Source organism: Podarcis muralis, chromosome 17, assembly GCF_964188315.1.
Source record: "Podarcis muralis chromosome 17, rPodMur119.hap1.1, whole genome shotgun sequence".
In the NCBI taxonomy this organism is placed as follows: domain Eukaryota; kingdom Metazoa; phylum Chordata; class Lepidosauria; order Squamata; family Lacertidae; genus Podarcis; species Podarcis muralis.
In genome coordinates this window covers 9,615,891-9,636,135 of record NC_135671.1, presented here as the reverse complement: position 1 = coordinate 9,636,135, position 20,245 = coordinate 9,615,891, and the positions used below count along the sequence as shown (strand labels likewise).

General features: G+C 44.3%; 1 protein-coding gene across 1 annotated transcript; it reads right to left on the bottom strand.

The window, feature by feature from the left end:
• Positions 1–12,828: 12,828 nt before the first annotated feature.
• Positions 12,829–14,551, bottom strand: LOC114588028 (olfactory receptor 6V1-like). The gene has a single exon (XM_028712946.2). The coding sequence runs from the start codon at positions 14,198–14,200 to the stop codon at positions 13,103–13,105; it is 1,098 nt and encodes a 365-aa protein (XP_028568779.2). The 5' UTR covers positions 14,201–14,551; the 3' UTR covers positions 12,829–13,102.
• Positions 14,552–20,245: the final 5,694 nt, after the last annotated feature.

The window sequence follows — 20,245 nt, the reverse complement described above, 5'->3', positions numbered from 1 at the left end:
GGAGTCACGACCGTGAGGCAGGGCTGCCAAGTGTGGCAGAAGAGGACACGGCCGTCGCACCTGTCCTTAGGTAGGAGCTTCTTCCGTGTCGACCTGCTGCCCTAAAGTCTTGGCTTTTTTCTTGGCTTTTTGGCGGTTGGCACAGAAGGAAGGCAAGGGGGAGGGGGGAAAATTGAAACTTACACTTTCGTGCGTCCCTCCCGGCGTGACGCTGCACGCTGACGTCACGGGGCTGTAATGGTGGTGTGCCTCGATATTTTTTTCATGAAACAAGTGTGCCTTTGCCCAAAAAAGGTTGGGAAACACTGGTCTATTGCATATGTACATGGTCGTCGTGTTGCCTAGACATTGCTGATGTTGTCCTGTTTGCAGCCAATGGGCCCTTCTTGTTGCCAACACTTGTAGGAAGCAGCCCCCCTGTCCATGAAACCCCCTTTTGCGTCGGCTCAGTTGTGTCCTCAGTGAGAGCAGCTGCCATGATTCCCAGGTAAATGTCACATGACATTCAAGGGCAGTCCAAATTTCTTTAAACTGGGAAACGCTTTTGACTCTAGAGAAGAGATGGTCATTGAAATTCTACTCAATATTGATCCAGAGTAGATTCCAACGTTATCATTAGCAGAGTAAAAACTTAAAACATGTTGCAGGATTCCCAAAAAATAGACCAGAGGCATTTCATCCAGCAGAGCTTTACTGCTACTGAAGGCAAATGAGCTTAATGGTCACAAATCCAATACATTCAGGATTGGCAATGTCCATAAGAAATCCAGTTGCAGCAGACTTAACTCACAGTAACTTATAATAAGTCTAAACTGTATACGGAACACTACACCAGAAAGAAAAGAGAGAGAAAGAGAGAGAAGGAAACGCAGGCTCCTTCTGGCCTCACTATTCTAGTCAGTATGACCTTGACAGAAACAGATAACAGAACCAGTTAAACCAGCTATGCTCAGCTTCTCTGAAGGAATAACCCAAACATCATGTAACCTTCTTTCACACAGAGAAGCTTCCAGAACCCTCTTGAATTAAGTAGAATAGGAAAGATCTCTACACATCAGATCAATACTTTCTGTACTAAGAAATGCAAACTGACACTATTGGCAACCGATGGCAGCCTCTAGCCCCTGAAACAACACAACACGTTCCTACCAACTGTTAATTATCATATAGGAAAAGATTTTGCCCACTTCCCTTTCTAAGGAAAGGAAGTACAGTAAAGAGAAGCCATACTATTTTGAAGAATTGTTTTGTTGCTATTACCTCACAGGTATTACAGAAAGGCAACAGGCCATGGCCATGGGGCCTCTTCAGTAGGTCTATCAGGAAGACCAGGGCTGTCTCAAATTGAAAAATGCCAGTTCATAGATGCTTTACCCAGCTCAAGATTGGCTGTTTTGCTTTCATTATATTTGGGGCAAGGCTAAATTATTTTGCAGGAGCAGACTCTGAATGGCTGCCATTGCGTTCTTCCAAGAAAGTCCTGTTCTGAGGTGCTTTTTTGAGCATCAGGGAAATAAAAAATGTCTGTCACTCATCTACACTTATCTCCTGCCTAGAAATCATGGGTCTGAGAGGTGTTCTGCTAATCCCATGCTTTCTAGGCATGGGTCTGAGTGGTTTTCTGTTTCTCGCATCGCTTTCCCCAAGAAAACCTGCTCTTTACTGCTGAATTGGAGCAAATGTCAGTCCATGGAAAACCCAATGGACATTTGCTTCGACTGAGTGGTAAACAGCAGGTTTTTCCAGGTGAAAGTGGCAGGGCGAGTGGAAGCATGGACAAGTCCTATTATTGAGGTACACTATTATATTGGATAAGGGACCCGGGTGGCGCTGTGGGTTAAACCACAGAGCCTAGGACTTGCCAATCAGAAGGTCGGCGGTTTGAATCCCCGCGACGAGGTGAGCTCCCGTTGCTCGGTCCCTGCTCCTGCCAACCTAGCAGTTCGAAAGCACGTCAAAGTGCAAGTAGATAAATAGGTGGGAAGGTAAACGGCGTTTCCGTTCACTGCTCTGGTTCACCAGAAGCAGTTTAGTCATGCTGGCCACATGACCCAGAAGCTGTACGCCGGCTCCCTCGGCCCATAGAGCGAGATGAGCGCCGCAAACCCAGAGTCGGCCACGACTGGACCTAATGGTCAGGGGTCCCTTTACCTTTATTATATTGGACAGCAGTTCAATCTACACATAAAATAGGGTAAAACTCCCCAAAACTGCAGTCTTAATGCCTATCTACTCATAAGCCTTTGAGTTCAGTGGTGAGACTTAACTCCCAATTAAACATGCTGATGAATCAGTGGAATTATTCAGCAAAACAACACTGGGGACAATGTGGGAGGAGATAATTGCATGAAAACATTTCCCCATTAATTCCTGGGTAGATTTCAAGAATGTTGGCTGAATCGTTGTTTTTCAGAAGCACATTTGTTCCTCAGCCTCCTGTCAACTGATGAAATCATACCATCAAAGCACATATGCTTTGATCTTGTTTCTAGCCTTAGGACTAATATAGTGGCTTCCAATTTTAAAATCCCTGGTCTAGAGGTCGCACGTAGCATATTAAATTTACCTGTGAAGTGCAAAACAACAACAACAACAACAACAACAACGTACTGTAGTAACAACAACAATTACAATAATACTAACAATACAAGGACAGTGAATGGGAACATACTCAAAAATATTGCACAGGACAACCATAACAATAACACAGGTAAGGTATTGCTGTATTCGTTGAACACAAAATTTAAAAGGATTAAAAACAGCAGAGTTTCACTTTCTAAAAAGAAAGCAGAACTAAACAAAAATTGCCCCCTCCCAAATTCTCCACACTACTTATGGGTGTTGAAATGGTGAAGGGGATTTCACGGAATATTCTCCAGAAAAGGACTGACATTCTCAAGCAGTTCAAGTGTAAGAGTGTGTGTGTGTGTGTGTGTGTGTGTGTGTGTGTGTGTGTGTGTGTGTAATATATATATAGAATGATGTTCTAACAAATCTCTCCTCAGTAACACAGGAAACCAGCCAAGCAGCCTTCAACATCACAACATCCCCATGTAGAGATGGATGAATCTGCCAATTTTGATTCCTCCTAGGTTCTATTTTTTTAATCTTAAATTTGGTTTGTCTCTTATCCACATCAGGTTGCCATTAAAGAAAAAACTTCTCACAAAAAATTGTCAGCATTTTAGTGTGCATTTATCCTAATATAAACATATTAAAGTTATGGGAAGGGTTTCCATTAAATTGTTAACCGAACCAAATTACTTCCCCATCCCTCTGTCACAACCTCCCTCTTACCCCCTGACATATAAACTTTAGACATAGTCAAAAGTTCATAGAAACAACTTCCATGTTGAGATTCTCAAGGTGCATGATGTGGCTGTACAACATCGCATTTGAATCAAGTGCTTTGCCTGTCAAACACTGACAGACATTTAACAAAAGATACCTGTATCTAATAAAGCTAGTAATTATACACATATTCAAACCCTCTTCATTGTCTCAGTGTCAGTTTCTGTTCCCATGGGGGAGGCATGGCTTTAATCACTAGTCTCCTTTCTAAAATTCTTTTTATAATGATATAAGGCAGATGGGAAGGATACAAGGATACCACAGTAATTAAAGCTCTCCCTGCTTCATAGGAACTGACATAAGGGCAATGTAGGGGTTATTCATAAACAACCTTCCAGGTTCAATCGGTTACAAAAAAATAAAATGGCCAGTAGGACCTGCAAACAGGAAACTTTTAATGCATATTTGAATGAACCCTGATTAGTGGGATGTATTTATGAGTGAAAAGATTATAGAAGAATCCTGGCTGTGAGCAAGGATATTGAGATAACACTATATTAAGTGCTGTTTGAAATCTTCGGTTTGATTCCACTTTCAGCTAATTAAAGAAAAGCCGCACTTTAGCAGAGTTAAAGGGGTCTAGTGTGGCAGCAACCTAAACTGGTCCCGGTGAAGAGATTAATCTGGCTCTACATGCATTGGGTTTTCTGTAATAAGCTTTGTTTTCTATCTGTCACCCATTTCTGTTTTGAGTCCCATTTTACTACGTTTGGTAAATGGTAACCACCCAGTTCCCAACTGTGGGGTGACAGATTTTTAGATAGGCATAGCAGCATACTATCCTAAACTGGTCCTGATGAAAAATTTACTCTTGCTCTGCATGCGTTATTGGGTTTTCTGTAGAATCATAGAGTTGGAAGGGACCACGAGGGTTATCTAGTACAACTCCCTGCAATGCAGGAATCTTTTTGCCCAACATGGGGCTCGAACCTACGACCTTGAAATTAAAAGACTCATGTTCTAATGACCGAGCAATAGGCTCTGTCTTAATAGGCTGTAATAAGCTTCGTTTTCTATCTGCCACCCAGATATATTTTGGGCTATATTTGGTAAACAGAAACCAACCAATTCCTAACTTGCGGGTGTCAGATTTTGAGAGAGGCTTAGTAGCATACCATTTAAAGGAGAATGGTGGCCAGACCAAATATGGCGGAGCAGCCATGTGCAGAGGACATGACGCACTCTCTTTGGTGCCATGGAACCACACTCTTGGCACAAGTTTTGATGATGCCTAGATGGGGCTAAAGCAGGTTTTCGGCAAGCTCATAGCCAGTATGACTGCACCACTGCCAACCCCTTGCTCCAGGGGTCAGCAGACTTTTTCAGCAGAGGGCCAGTCTACTGTCCCCCAGACCTTGTGGGGGCCGGACTATATTTTGGAGGGGGAAAATGAACAAATTCCTATGCCCCACAAATAACCCAGAGATGCATTTTAAATAAAAGGATGCATTGCACTGATGTAAAAAACATGCTGATTCCCAGGCCATCCGCGAGCCGGATTTAGAAGGCAATTGGGCCGGATCCGGCCCCCGGGCCTTAGTTTGCCTACCCATGCCTTGCTCCCACTGGTGCAACATGTGGCCCTGACCTTGCTGTTACCCCATCCAGGTAAAACAGCAGCAAAGGGCAGAGTTGGAAGGGCAGCTCTGTGGCTCTTTCCCTTCATGCATGCCAGTACCGCTCACATCATCTCTGATCATCGGCCATGCTGGAGGGAACTGTTGGGAGGACCACAGGTCCTTAATTTTGATGGGAATTATCTGAATCCGTTGCCTGCGTAACTACCGTATTTTTTTGCTCTATAAGACTCACTTTTCCCCTCCTAAAAAGTAAGGGGAAATGTGTGTGCGTCTTATGGAGCAAATGCAGGCTGCGCAGCTATCCCAGAAGCCAGAACAGCAAGAGGGATTGCTGCTTTCACTGCGCAGCGATCCCTCTTGCTGTTCTGGCTTCTGAGATTCAGAATATTTTTTTCTTCTTGTTTTCGTCCTCCAAAAACTAGGTGTGTCTTGTGGCCTGGTGCGTCTTATAGAGCGAAAAATACGGTAATTCTTCAGATAAGAAAAGCAGTGCAGGCAAGAACGCTCAATGGGAAAACAAGGAAGCTAAGGGGCAACTTCTGCCCAGTTCGAAAATTACGTGTAACACAGAAATCTTGTTATAAAATCTCAGCTTCTGTTTTGCCTATGAAAAGCAGCTGCAGAGGGGGGCAGCGATTTGCAGTAGAGAAGCAGTAACTGTGATTTGTGGAGGGTTGTCTTAATCTTTCCCCACGTACTGCCTTTTTCGCTGAAACTCCAGATCCCAGATGCATTTTATTTTATTTTTTTATCTTACCTTAATCATATCTCATATGCTTTTCATTCAGTTTTGCTGAGAAGGTTTGGGCCCACAACCCTGACCCCTTTCTCTACTCGTAGTTTCATCAGCAGAAACATTCTTCTTTCCACAGCAGCAGCCACATCTTTCTTATTACTCTTACTTTCGCCTTATATCCAGTGTGCAAAAGAGGACCTTCCTTCCTTATTCCACAGCTTTTCATGCCCTCCCTTGAGAACCCCCAGAAGAACGGCGGAGCTACTTCAAAGTTCCTTGTAATAAGCAATGAGGCCAAAAAGTTATTGAGAGACCCAGTTTTTCAGCCAGTGGGGATTTTTTCATTAAAAAAATAAGTAAATCTGAGCTTGACTCCTGCTAATTTGGATTAAAATGCCTATTTTTGTGTACCTTGGTGGTTGTTTTTAAGCTTGAAATGAATGAAAGTGAAAAACTGTTTTTATTTAACATCCACGCTTTGAAAAATTATTTTTAAAAATGTTTATTAGAAACTGATAATCAGTTTACACAAAGCATGAAATGCACACCAAGATTTTCAATAAAAAAATCAGGAGTTAAAAACAGGTTGACCTAAAAAAATAACTCAAGTATACATAAAATCAGCAGTTCAAAATATACATTATTTTAAAAAGAGAAAAAATGCCTTATTTGTTTACGAGCATTCCTGATTTGCTGGCAGGGTGTTTACACGTCTTCCTGTTAGTCATTAATTTGTGCCACACTTTTCAATTGCCCATTTTTTAACAAGTGGATTTGTTTTGATTCATTCATTTTTAAATTGAGGTGTGCCCAGTGATGTCATGGGAAGTATCAATGTTGGTTGCTCACTATTACAGTAGTTTCTGAGGAAATAGCAAAACAAAACAAAAATTCCAGAGTTTTCATCAGTATTGACTTTACTACCGCATGGAATTTGTATATAAACTCTCCTGATGTATGGTATTCGTTAACTTAATTTCTTCATTTCACTGATATCAATACCAATTTCTACTGATATATAGTATCCATTTAACCCTTGGGACACATGAAATTTATTTACTGATATACAACCTTTCCATTCTTTATTACTTATGTCACTTATTGTTTAGTGCCTCTGTTATATATAGCTTTCATATTGGTTATTGGCATTTAGTCCTGTACTGTTTTGTAACTTCACTGATGCATTGGTTGTTACACATATTTGCATTACACTATAACACATTGTCTTGGGGGTTTTAGTCATCCATTTTATAAGTATCACAATATTAATTTTGTTGTTGTTTTTTGTTTTTTTGTTTTTTAAAAGATATTTATTAAGATTTTCAAAGGATTACAAAATGAAAAAAGAAAAATACAAAATAAAAATAGTTAAAAACAATTCCATCTTTCCATTACTTATCTTTCATTTGCTTGTTTCCCGGACCCCCTCACACCTCCCTTTTTTGTATTCTAATTCAATTTGTTAGTTCAGCAAATCCTTTCCCTCTTTGTTTATCCTAGTCTTTAATCTTAAAATATTGTAACATTAAATTTTTACCTGTTAATAATCCATTTTTTCATATTCCTTATAGCATTATAGCTAAAAACCACTTAACTTCTTATCCAACATCATTCTAACATTCATTAATTTTACAATATTTCTGTAGATAGTCTTTAAATTTATTCCAATCTTCTTCCACCGACTCTTCTCCCTGGTCTCGGATTCTGCCGGTCATTTCTGCCAGTTCCATATAGTCCATCACCTTCATCTGCCCACAATATTAATTTTGTATTATAATCTTTAAATTTATTGGTCTGTGATTAATAATAATAATAATAATAATAATAATAATAATAATAATAATAATAATATATTTCTTCCCCAGCCACCTTGGGCAGCTTTCAACAGAACATTAAAAACACAATAAAACTTCAAACATTAAAAACTTCCCTAATCAGGGCTGCCTCCAGATGTCTTCTAAAAGTCAGATAGCTGCTTATTTCCTTGACATCTGGTGGGAGGGCGTTCCACAGGGTGGGCGCCACTACCGAGAAGGGCCTGGTTTGATTACCTTGCTTGTGTTACTGAGGGATCCTTCACTCTGATTTTGCTATAATTATTTCAAATCACATAAATTACAAATGTATTCAGAGTTTAAAACTGTCTTCCTTGTCCTATCCAGGCAGTCTAAAGAACATGTGAGGGCACAAACTATGCAGGGATCATGAGACCATGTGCACTTGCCCTCACCCCCAGTTCCCCTATTCCTCAGATGAGAATAGGGACATTTCCCACTCACTCCAGCTGACTCTCCTTGACCCCCCATTTTTCCTCCCCTTGCCCAGCAGAGCATTTCCTGTCAGAAGGCTGAGTGCCGCCACCAGTACACCAACGGGACAAAGCACAAACTGTTATGTACTGAAGTTCTCACCCTGGGCCAGCAGGGGGATACTGTAGATACGGTAGTTTTCACTCAGGTCCACATATGCAAACAAAGGATTGAGAATGACGTTCAGTGATTGGATAGTTACAGAAAGTGTTACAGTTGCGTTAGTGGAGCTCTATATAAGCAGGCTGGCTGAACCCTTCAGTTCAGTTCTGTTCTGGCCTGTGAATAAACAAGAGCTGTTTGAAGAATCTCTGTGTTGTCTGATATGTTCACCCACAACTTAACACAAACCCTCCAGCGTCCTGAGAAAAACCCTTGATCTTGATCTTGATCTTATTTTATTTTATTCTTTGGCAGATTTACCAAAGAAAAGAAAAACACACGGCAATAAACAAATTTTTAGAAAGGGGCAAGATTAGATGTGGACCCACAAAGTATTTTTAATTATTATTATTATTATTATTAATAATAATAATAATAATAATAAATTATTTATTTGTATCCCGCCCTGCCTGGCTGAGGCCGGGCTCAGAGTGGCTAACATCATAAAAACAACACAGGCATCAATTAATTAAAATGCACCTTAAAATTAATTCAGACAATTTAAAACCCGGGCAGGTGGCAATTATCAGGGTGGAATTGAGAGTGGTTAATAGCTGCCAGGACCAACTGTTTCCACTGACTCCTTGTGCTCTGCTCCCCCTTTCTTTCCGCCCAGGGCGGCTCTGCCCTCTGCCTGCCCCTCAGAGCTGGCGTGTCACTTGGGGCTAGGACTCGGTGGTGGCAGTCTCTCCTTCTCCTTGCCCACTCTCCAGCAGCTGCTATAATAAATAATAATAAATTTTATTTATACCCTCCATCCCCGGCCAGAGCCGGGCTCAGGGCGGCTAACACCAGTAAAATTACAATAGAAACATAATAGAAGGAGTGACATTGTCATTGCTCAGATTCATGTGTGGTTTGTGGATACTTACCTGTCAACTGTCCCGCTTAGAGCGGGACATCCACAAATTAGAGAAGCCATCCTGGCTTCTGACTGTACTGTTTTGGCTTCTGCAAGAACGTGAGCCCGAAATAATATGTGCCCTGATTTCCCTCTCCGGCATGTTGGAGAGTATGTTGGTGGAGCCTGGCGGGTCCAGTGATAAGCTCAAGAGCAAACAGTCTTTGACAAGCAGTAGCAGAAAAGAAGACTCCCTGGAAAAGACCCTGATGTTGGGAAAGATTGAGGGCGCAAGGAGAAGGGGACGACAGAGGACGAGATGGTTGGACAGCGTTCTTGAAGCTACCAACATGAGTTTGACCAAACTGCGGGAGGCAGTGGAAGACAGGAGTGCCTGGCGTGCTCTGGTCCATGGGGTCACGAAGAGTCGGACACGACTAAACAACAGCAACGGCAGGTGGAGTGGCATAGGTGGGGTTGCACTTCTGACCTGACCGCCTTCCTAATGCCACATACCACTGCCAGTTACTGGATGGGGCAAGGCAGCAGGGAGCTTGCCATTGTGCTGGTGCGACAGTGGAGCCAATCTGCTGCTCCTGACTTGGTGCCCGCATTGTACCGAACTCCCACTGCCTTCTCCTCCCCAAATCCTCAGCAACCTTCAGTGACATGCACAGACCCTCCAAGTGTACCTATTTTCCAGGATCGGTCCCTGATTTACAGAAGCCTTCTTGATTTCTGATTTGATCCTGGAATGTCCCGCTTTTCCTTAGGACATCCTGATTTTTGTCAGAGAAGTGTTGGAGGGTGTGACCCCCGAGCCAAGGACATAACTAATAATAAAACTTTTAGAAAACATCTGAAAGTGGCCCTGTATAGTTTCATTATGTTTTTATATCTGTTGGAAGCCGCCCAGGGTGGCAGGGTCTAGATATGATGATGAGGTTGATGGAATAGGACGTCCCTACAGTGGTACCTTGGGTTACAGACGCTTCAGGTTACAGACGCTTCAGGTTACAGACTCCGCTACCCCAAAAATAGTACCTCGGGTTAAGAACTTTGCTTCAGGATGAGAACAGAAATCGTGCTCTGGAGGCGCAGTGGCAGCAGGAGGCCCCATTAGCTAAAGTGGTGCTTCAGGTTAAGAACAGTTTCAGGTTAAGAACGGACCTCTGGAATGAATTAAGTTCTTAACCCGAGTGTCAGGGGTTCAGGGACAGAGGCACAGGTGAGGGAGGAGACAGAGAGCGAGGGGGAAGAATCCCAGGGCAGCGAGGAAGAGGATGACGATGACTTGAGGGATTCCATGAGTCTTTCAAGTGAATCGGAGGATTCCCAGAAGGGGGCGCCTGTGGTCAGGCCAAGGGGAGTCACAGGGGGGACTCGTCAGGAGCAGGGGACCAGCGGGGGAACCCAAAGTGGGAGCTGGGAGTCGGGACCGGCTTCTCCGCCAGAGCGCAGTGAAGGGGGTGGAGATTCCAGAGTGACAGGAGAAGCAGGTCCGAAAGCAGAGAGGGAGAGGAGATCGGAGCAAGACATCCTCCCGGAAGGGGAGGGGAGTAGTGCAGGGAGTAGTGTAACTGTCAAGAGGAAGGTTAGCGGTTGCGAACGCGCGCCAAGTTCAAATGTGGAGGCGCGCGGAAGAACAGGGAGCCCGGAGGAGGAGCCAGGGCCCAAAGCACGCAGGAGGGGGGAAGAGCTGTCTGGGGATTCCGCGTCAGGGGAATCCAGGAGGGGCGAAACCCCAGGGGGCAGGAAGACCCTGCGGAAAAGGAAGGAAAGGGAGAGGTGGAGCAGCACAGCCCTCTTAAACTGGTGCAGAGGAGGGACTGACTCAGAGGGGACTTCAGCGGTCTAAGCGTAACAGACGTGGGGCTGCGCGCCTCGGCTGTGGAGCGAACAATGAACTTCAATAAACATTTTTGTATATAAACTGGACTTGGCATTGGTCTCTTGTGAGCTGGGACCTGAGGCAGCCCTGACACCGAGGTACCTCTGTATTTTAATTGGAGAAATGTTGGAGGGTATATATGCCACAGTGGGAAGCCAGGTCAGCAACACAGCTCTGCTTGCACTGTCTGCTACTGCTGCACATTATATATTTTAATCATCTGATTCATGTTGCTTGCCAGAATGTGCTTTTTACAGGACAGAGCAGTGAATTACTGGCCGATTGGCAGCCATAGCGCCACATGTCCATATTTCAGCCTAAAAATGGCTTGCTTCCTGCTCCCACCTCCCCAAGCTAGGCTAGCGTAGTTCATAATTTAGTTTGTTATTAATCTGCCCAGTAGTGACTACTTTGGGCCTGGATGCTGTGCTGGAATGATGACAACGAGCCCAGAATTCTCCAGCGGGTGTCACCAGTATTTCAGAAGGCTGCCATTAGCTCAGATGTGCGTGGTGAAATTATTTTTAAAAGGGACCAACCGAGATCAATTAAGAAAATGTCATAAAGTCCTTCTGGGTCTCATTAAAAAGTTTGTCTATTAAAACAAAATGGTAATTGCAAATCAAGGGCTCGATTTGGACAAGTACCAAGTCTCTGTAGTCCTCACTGAATTGGCAACCGCTAAGCTGCTCCACTTCCAGGTTGGAAGGCTCCAGGGTCTTGTTTAGAGCAATTGAAGTTGAAGTCTACAAATGGTACATTAAACCACTAGCTCTTTCTCTTCTCCCAGTATGGCTATTGCCGGGGGAGCCTCAATCTAAACTTTGCTTTCAAGAAGTCGCTGTGGATGCTGCACTGAAAGCATCAGCCCAGTGTATCCACTTCTGGTCTATTATCTATTTTCAGGTGGGATTCAGTCAGGAATCGGCAAATTCAAGCTGTGCAACTATAGCTGACTGGGGGGTCTTGCACAACAAACCTGCTTCCTCAAAAGATCAGACTTTTTTGCAATAAGGAAAGTGATGGGAATGTGCCCTAGAAAGTGTGAGATAACACCTGCTTTGACACAACGTGGTCTAACCTTCCTGCAAGCAAACAGAAATCCCAAGGAGCTGTTTCCCACTGTGCTTCAATTTTAAAAATTCATTCTGACTGGCAAGAGTGGCTGGGGAAACCCAGCCAGATGGGTGGGGTATAAATAATAAAATTATAATCATTCTAAGACCAGAAGCCTCCAAGTGCATTTTCACCGAGGGGCTCTCTGTTGGAAGCCCAGAAAAGACTACAAAGTCTAGACTCACCCAGCCTTTATTGGCATAATTTAGATAATAAAAATCATAAAATATAAAAAGTCTATATGAAAGACAAAGCAGGATTTTGATGTGACGAAGTTGGTCTGTGTGCCAAAGATGGCATTTGGTACAACAGGCTAAAAAAATTAAAAGAAGCAAATATTCATAGGCCAGTTGACTATCCCCAGAGGTGCAGAGAGATTCTGAAATCTGTCGCTACCTCTGCTAACTTCTATAAGCCATGATAGCTACAATGAATTTCCATATACCGTATTTTGCACGCCATAGGACGCTCCGGCCCATAGGATGCACCTAGTTTTTTGGGGGGGAAATAAAGGGGGAAAAATTATTTCCCCCCCAGGTGCGGGGCTGGAAGAACCAGGTCGGGGAACAGCAGGAAGGCGCGCTCTGCCTCCCCGCTGTCCCCCGAGCTTGTGGGGCTGGCGATGGGGAGAAGTGCGCTGATCCCGGGACTTCAGGCAGCTCTGCGCAGCCATTGGGAGCGGGGCAGGACTTCGCGCCCGGCTCCCGGTGGCCGCGCAGAGCTGCACTGAGCCCGGGACTGCAGGCAGCTCTGCGCAACCCTCGGAGCCGGTCTCCCGAGGGTTGCACAGAGTTTCCTGAAGCCTGGAGAGCGAGAGGGGCCGGTGCGCACCGACCCCTCTCGCTCTCCAGGCTTCAGCGAAAGCCTGCATTCGCCCCATAGGACGCACACACATTTCCCCTTCATTTTTGGAGGGGGAAAAGTGCGTCCTATAGGGCGAAAAATACGGTACATCTGAACACCAGGTGCTGCGGAGGACAATAAATAATGGTCAGCAATTTCATGCTCTATCTGAGTGTCCAGAGAATCCTTACTGGATACTGTTATATACTTTGCTATACCAGAGGGACCTTGGTCTGTACCAGAAATGCAGTCCCTTTTTATGATTCTCACCAATCACAGTTTTGTTCTCTGTAAACCTCTTAAATTCCCCAACCAGTCACTGAAGACCTCCTTGACTTTCTGATTCCTCAAAGTGAAGATGAAGGGACTTAGGAATGGGGTCACTACAGCCGTCAAGAGGGCTACCATTTTGTTCATATCTGTGGAGTGGCTCTTGCCAGGCCTCACGTAGATGAAGATAGCAGTGCCATAGCCGATGCCCACCACAATGAGATGTGAGGTGCAGGTGGAGAAGGTCTTCTGCCGACCAGTGTTAGAGGGGATCTTCAGAATGGTGGAGATGATAGCGACGTAGGATGCTATTATGACAACAAAAGAGCTTAAGACAAACAGAATCGCAAGGAGGAAGTCCCCAAGCTCAATGAGGCGGGTGTCCGAGCAGGAGAGCTTGAGCAAGGGTGCGTTATCGCAGAAGAAGTGGTCAATCTGATTAGAGCTGCAAAAGGATAGCAGGGACCTGAATATGGTTGGGGGAATCATGAAAAGAAAGGGAACCGCCCAGGATCCAAGGGCAAGCTGGATGCAAACTCTGCTGCTCAGAATGACAGAGTAATGCAGAGGATGGCAAATGGCCACGTAGCGGTCAATTGACATTACAGCCAGCAGAAGGAAGGTTGTGGATCCCAGCGAAAAATAGAAGTAGAATTGAGCCAAGCACCCTCCAAAGGAGATAGCGCTTCTTTCCACCATTAGGCCTGCCAACATTCTGGGGACCACAGTGGATGTGACCAGAGTCTCTCCCACAGAGAAATTACACAGGAAGAAATACATAGGTGTGTGAAGACGAGGATCCAGACAGGCCATTGTAACAATAGCAGTGTTTCCACCTAACAAAACCAGGTAGAATGCCAGGCATGGTGCAAACAGAACATTCTGCAACCCCCTTGTTGTTGAGAAGCCGATCAGGATGAATTCTGCAGTGTGTGTTTGGTTTCTCATCACCCTGTTTCTTCCACTCTTCTCTCTGAAGGACAAGCAAAATAAGCAGATTAGTCTTTGCTGGATAAAGGGGGGATGGTGGCATCTCCCCCCATCCCCAGCTTTCTCCTTGTGTAGGCCATTGTCACGTTGCCTCATAATCATGTACAACATATTGAGAGAACGAAAAGGGCAGTGGGGAGAACAAGCACATTACCAACCCCCGAAAGAAGGGTAATCTGAAGATAAAACACTTGCGCAGGCAGAGAACCAGAAAGGTTAACCCCATTCATAGGTAAGAAGACAATAACAAAGCATTAGAGCAGGGGGTCACCATATGTTGCTGTACTATAATTCCTATTATCCCTGACTTTTTGCCATGACGGTCGGGGCAACATGGGCTACTCTCTGTCCTAGTGCTACCGAAGGAACAAAGAACTCACTGCGATCAAGACGGAGTTGAAGATTTTCATGATGTCTATCGTTTTTAATTTTGATGCCCCACTTGTATCCCAAAGGGGTCAGGAAAAGGCTACCCTTTTAAGTAATATTGTTTAATTTACTGAAATGGGAATGGCTATGTGTATTAATGATTGTTGCTAACATGGGGATTTTCCATGAGGCTGTATTGAAAGCCGGGGCAAGCACTTTTGAGTTCTTGCTAAGTCAATGATTAACTGATCGTTGTTTCTCTGGTAGCTAACATGTGAGTGGTGTAACCTTAGATCATGTGAATAAGGTATTGGGTTGCTTTTGAGTGGTTTCAAACTCAGTGAAGATGTAAAATAAGCTCCTTGGAAGGGAGAGCAAACCGTCTGGAGGCTGGAATGTAGGCTGTGAAGAGGGAGACCTTTGCTTATAGGTCTGTTTGGATTATTTCATATTTTGTAAGATGATGAGCCTGGCAAGACAGTGTGCCAGGGCTCACACTCGCCTGGCAGGCTTCTATCCCAACTTCCCTTTTAAAATCAAGAACCACCAAATTAGATGGGAGCCACCCCCTCCCCACCAAAAGCACACTGTGATTTATTTGCCGGTGCATTTGTACCCTGCCCAAAAAGCTCTCAACGCAGCTTACAAAAACCAGTTCTTCAGTGGCCCCTGTCCTCAGGCTCACAATCTAAAAGGACATGACACACAAGAAAAGAATGAATGGGAGGGAGGAGGGAAAAGCAAGCTCAGGCACAAGTCTTTGAGTTACAGTTCTGGAAGGTACAGCCAGTGTCAGTAGTGGTTCTGGCTTTCTTGTCCTTGATAAAGAACAGCCCCTCCCTCCTCTCTTCTCCCCAAATCATATCTTGGAGCAGAACTGGTGACTAATCCATAACCATATTTTTTATTAGCTCAGGAGGAGGGCTACACTCCTTCGTTACCCAACACTTTCTTTTTAACCAATTATCTTTTAAATGCTTTCTCCCTGAGCGCTCCATAGCAGGTCCCCTCTTCATTCTCTCTGCTCCATCCCTGATATCATCTTCCCTCACCCCATAGTACTCTCTCCTTTCTTCCCTCTTTGCATCCCATATCACATTTTTGTTCCCAAATTCACAAGTCTTTTCTCTACCTTTTCTTTCCATGTTCCACAGTTCTCTTTGCTCTCCATTTGAATGTAAGAAAAGGCTTTTTCAAATCAGATGTTTCATCTAGACCAGCCTGCTGTTTCCAACACTGGCCAGTCAGATGTCTCGGAATAAGGAAGCTCACAAGCTAAGGATAGACAAATCACCCTATTTCCACTTCATGACAGTTTTGAATGTGCTCAACCATAGGTCTGTCCCATCCACTTTTTGCAGATAAAAAAGTAAAAAAAAAAACACCTTCTAAATTGTATGTATTTTATACACATTTTGTATGTCTTCTTCTCCTTAAAGGCACCTTTGTGTAAGCTTTTCAATTAATTTCCCCTTAAATTATGTGCTTTGTGCATACTGCACAAAATATGCATATTTGGGTTGCATTTTTTGAACCGAAATCACATTGTGGTGTCACGTTGTTTTGAAAAACACAATCAGGTGTCCAGGATTTCAGAATGATGCTAATAAGGTAACACTGGAGATATATCACAGAACAACAACAACAACAACAACAAAAATGCAGAATGATGTCCAGTATAAATCTGCCACTAACACACCATTGTTGTGTCAATGATAGGTTGCAAAATACAAAAAACACACTTGTCTGGAGAGACCCTCTGAAACTTGAATAGGATTTTTGTAAGCATCCTCATTCACTCCAATAAGCATAAAAAGGTAAAGGGAGCCCTGACCACTAGGTCCAGTCGTGACCAACTCTGGGGTTGCGGCGCGCATCTCGCTTTATTGGCCGAGGGAGCCGGTGTACAGCATGACCGAGCCGCTTCTGGCGAACCAGAGCAGCACACGGAAATGCCGTTTACCTTCCCGCTGGAGCGGTACCTATTTATCTACTTGCACTTTGACGTGCTTCCGAACTGCTAGGTTGGCAGGAGCAGGGACTGAACAACGGGAGCTCAACCCGTCATGGGGATTCGAACTGCCGACCTTCTGATCAGTAAGTCCTAAGCTCTGTGGTTTAACCCACAGCGCCACCCGCGTCCCAACAAGCATATATGGTACTTATTTATTGAGAGGACGGGCTTGTTTTGGCCTGCAGAACATCCGTCCCCCCCCCCATCCCAACCTCCCTTTATTAAGTGAGCCCATTTGCTTGAAAAATGTAAGATGATTCATTGAGTGGGGCCTCTATGAGTGTCTGGTTGCTAATAAATAAATAAATAATCCTGCCCTGAGTGCACCTTTGCTGCTTTGTATTTTTGTAAAGGTAAAGGTACCCCTGCCCGTACGGGCCAGTCGTGACCGACTCTGGGGTTGCGCGCCCATCTCGCTTAAGAGGCCGGGGGCCAGCGCTGTCCGAGGACACTTCCAGGTCACGTGGCCAGTGTGACGAAGCTGCATCTGGCGAGGTGGCACCAGCACAGCGCACGGAAATGCCGTTTACCTTCCCGCCAGAGCAGTACCTATTTATTTACTTGCACTTAAGGGTGCTTTCGAACTGCTAGGTGGGCAGGAGCTGGGACCGAACGACGGGAGCTCACCCCGCCGCGGGGATTCGAACTGCCGACCGTACGATCGGCAAGCCCTAGGCACTGAGGTTTTACCCACAGCGCCACCTGCGTCCCCATTTGTATTTTTATGTTGCCCTTATTTACTATGCATGTTCTTGACAATGCATATTCTTTTTTTTATAGCCTGAATAACTTGCATTACATTGAAAACTTTCAACAAATGTGTAGAATTTTAAAGGTTTGGGTTTCTTGGTTTTGCACAAGCTTGGTTTTTTTTAAACCAATCTCATCTTCTAATTTAAGCTGCCCCCTTCTATTTTTTACCCAATTTAGCAAAACAGCTCAAGGAAATCACAGAAGTTTTAAGGGTGGTGAAAGGGTGGGCACCAGTTGGAGAGGCTTCATGTAATGTATCCTCCCCCCGGTCATTTTATTATCCAAATGTGGTCCATATTTTGAGTCGCCTAGGGTTGCCATATTTCAAAAAGTAAAATTCCTGACATCAGCAACAGGACATGTCAGGAGTTTTCCTGACGTATAGTAAGCCTAGAATTGCCTGACCTTATAATAAAAGTCTCTAAGTGCCAACCATTGAGGAATTGCATGCAGGACCCAAAAAGAAGTGTAACATTATTGGGTTGAACAATGTGATGTTTGAAAGCAATTTTCTTTTTTCTTTTGCCTTACAAGTGAAACTATGAGAAATGCATTTTAAACACGCCTTAATTAAAGTTCGATTGGGACAGTGTGAGCCAAGCAAAATTGGTTCAGGAGCTGGATCCAATCCACAAACTTCCTTTTGGTGTGATACCTCTTTGTTTCAGGGCAGGTAGTAAGACTGGAGGGCCCCAGAGCACCCAGTGCAATAAATCAATGGGAGAGTAATCTTAGGAAATTACTTACAGTGCTGTGAGTCTTCGGAACACAGGCTAGATATGAAAGCGAAAGATTCTTCCATGAGTAGAGAGCAGCTTAGGGTTGGATTCACACAGAGAGAAAGCAATTTAAATGTCTGCTTGTTTTGATCTCCTCAACATCTATTTCTCTCTAAGATCTCTCCCCCCCCCCCCGCCCCCTGTTTTTAATGAGCACAGACATGCCTTCTTTTCTCTGGTACAAGATCCAAAAAACCCCAGAAGATTTCTTCCACATTCAGAGTGCTGTATGTGAGCAAGTACTTTTATAATAAAAGTTTTATTTGCAGCCGGTCTTATGCTCCCGGGAGACTGAAAGAGTTTCCAGGTGGGGTGGAGGGAGGGAGGGAGGGAGGGAGCTGTGATCCACAGGGGTGCTGAGAGTAACATCAGAATCTTGCTCTGCGCCGCCTTTTTTTTTTGAGAAGGCGCTCTGAAAATCCGGGGAGGAAAGACATCTCTCTCCAAGGCCTGTTCCCACCTTCACTTCTCAGCCACGTAGTCTCCTTCCACCTGCTGCAGGAAGAATAAATCATCTATGCTTATTGCAGAACGTGGAAGGAGCAAGGCAAGCCATTTGACAGTGGCTTAATTGTGGCAGATGAAGGTGATGGACTATATATGGAACTGGCGGAAATGACCGGCAGAATCCGAGACCAGGGAGAAGAGTCGGTGGAAGAAGATTGGAAGAAATTTAAAGACTATTTACAGAAACACTGCAAAATTAATGAATGTTAGAATGATGTTGGATTGAAGTTAAGCGGTTTTTAGTAGCAATGTTATAAAGGAATATGTAAAATGGTTTGTTAACAGGTGATAATATAAAGCTATAATATATTAAGATAAAAGATTAAGATAAAATCAAAGAGGGAAAGGTTTTGCTGAATTAACTAATTGAACTGGAATACAAAAAAGGGAGGTGTGAGGAGGTCAGGGAAACAAGCAAATGAAAGATAAGATTTGGAAAAACTGATCTGTTTTTAACTGTTTTTACTTTGTATTTTCTTTTTTCTTTTTTTTCTTCCTTTTTTCTTATTTTTGTAAAATGTTGAAACTTTAATAAATATCTTATATAATAAAAAAAAAAAAGACAGTGTCTTAATTGTTCTGTGTGGTCCATGGGGCCAATGTGAGGAAAATGAGCACCTTATTCCTGGCCAACATGTGGTGACTGCCCTCCTCTTCCACTGGGTGTATTTTGTATCAGGGAAGGAAACAGCCTTCCAAACTGTGCTTTTCCGTTCACGATTATGTGCCTTAAGTCTGAAAGTGTGTACAAACGCTTCAGGTTACAGACGCTTCAGGTTACAGACTCCGCTAACCCAGAAATAGTACCTAACTTTACCTCAGGATGAGAACAGAAATCGTGTGGCGGCAGCGGGAGGCCCCATTAGCTAAAGTGGTACCTCAGGTTAAGAACAGTTTCAGGTTAAGAACAGACCTCCAGAACGAATTAAGTTCTTAACCCGAGGTACCACTGTACTCATTAGTTAGCGGCTTGAAACATCAGGAGATGGTTTCTCCCTGCTTTTTATTGTTGCCGTTCACCCCAGAAAGGGAGCAGGGATGTTCCTCACCTGACGCCCATGTCGTGATTTGTTTCCCTGCACTGAACTTAATGAATTCAATGAAGCTGTTATCTGCACATGCACAACAGCTGAATGTACATACCTTCTCTTAACAGCGCCATCTGCTTTCTAACTGGAGGGAAGCTGGTTGGAGGGAAAGTGCGTCAAGAAGGAGTATTTCTCAAGAAACTACAGAATACCTATGGATCGGGGCTAATGTCATGTGTAATGTCCACACATAATGAGTGTCCCCACACACCAGAAATTGCAGGCCCAGACATTGTGCCCCCCAGTCCCCAACCCCCATAGAATTACAAGACCGCTGAGGCTGGTTTGTATTGAAACAGGCCACAACTTTATTGAATACAGTTGAAAGAGGTTTGGCTTGGGCATGGGGCAATCAAAGAATACTTCCAGCCCATTTGCTGGAAGCAATGCATAGGTCAATCCGGGCAGGGGCTCCTAGGACTTACATCCCGGAGGGACTGCCGTCTGGGGGGAGTGTCATTGGCCCTGGTCCCCAGCTGGGTATGAGGACAGGACAACTCCCCCTGGATCCCTTTAACGGGATACCCCAGCGTTTGGAGGGGCAGGCGGTGTTAGAATTCCTGCTCTGTGATTGCAGTCATGGGACTTTTGTCTTTCACATGACGGTATGTGTTTTGACTCTATAGAGTGGGAAGTGACGGAGACA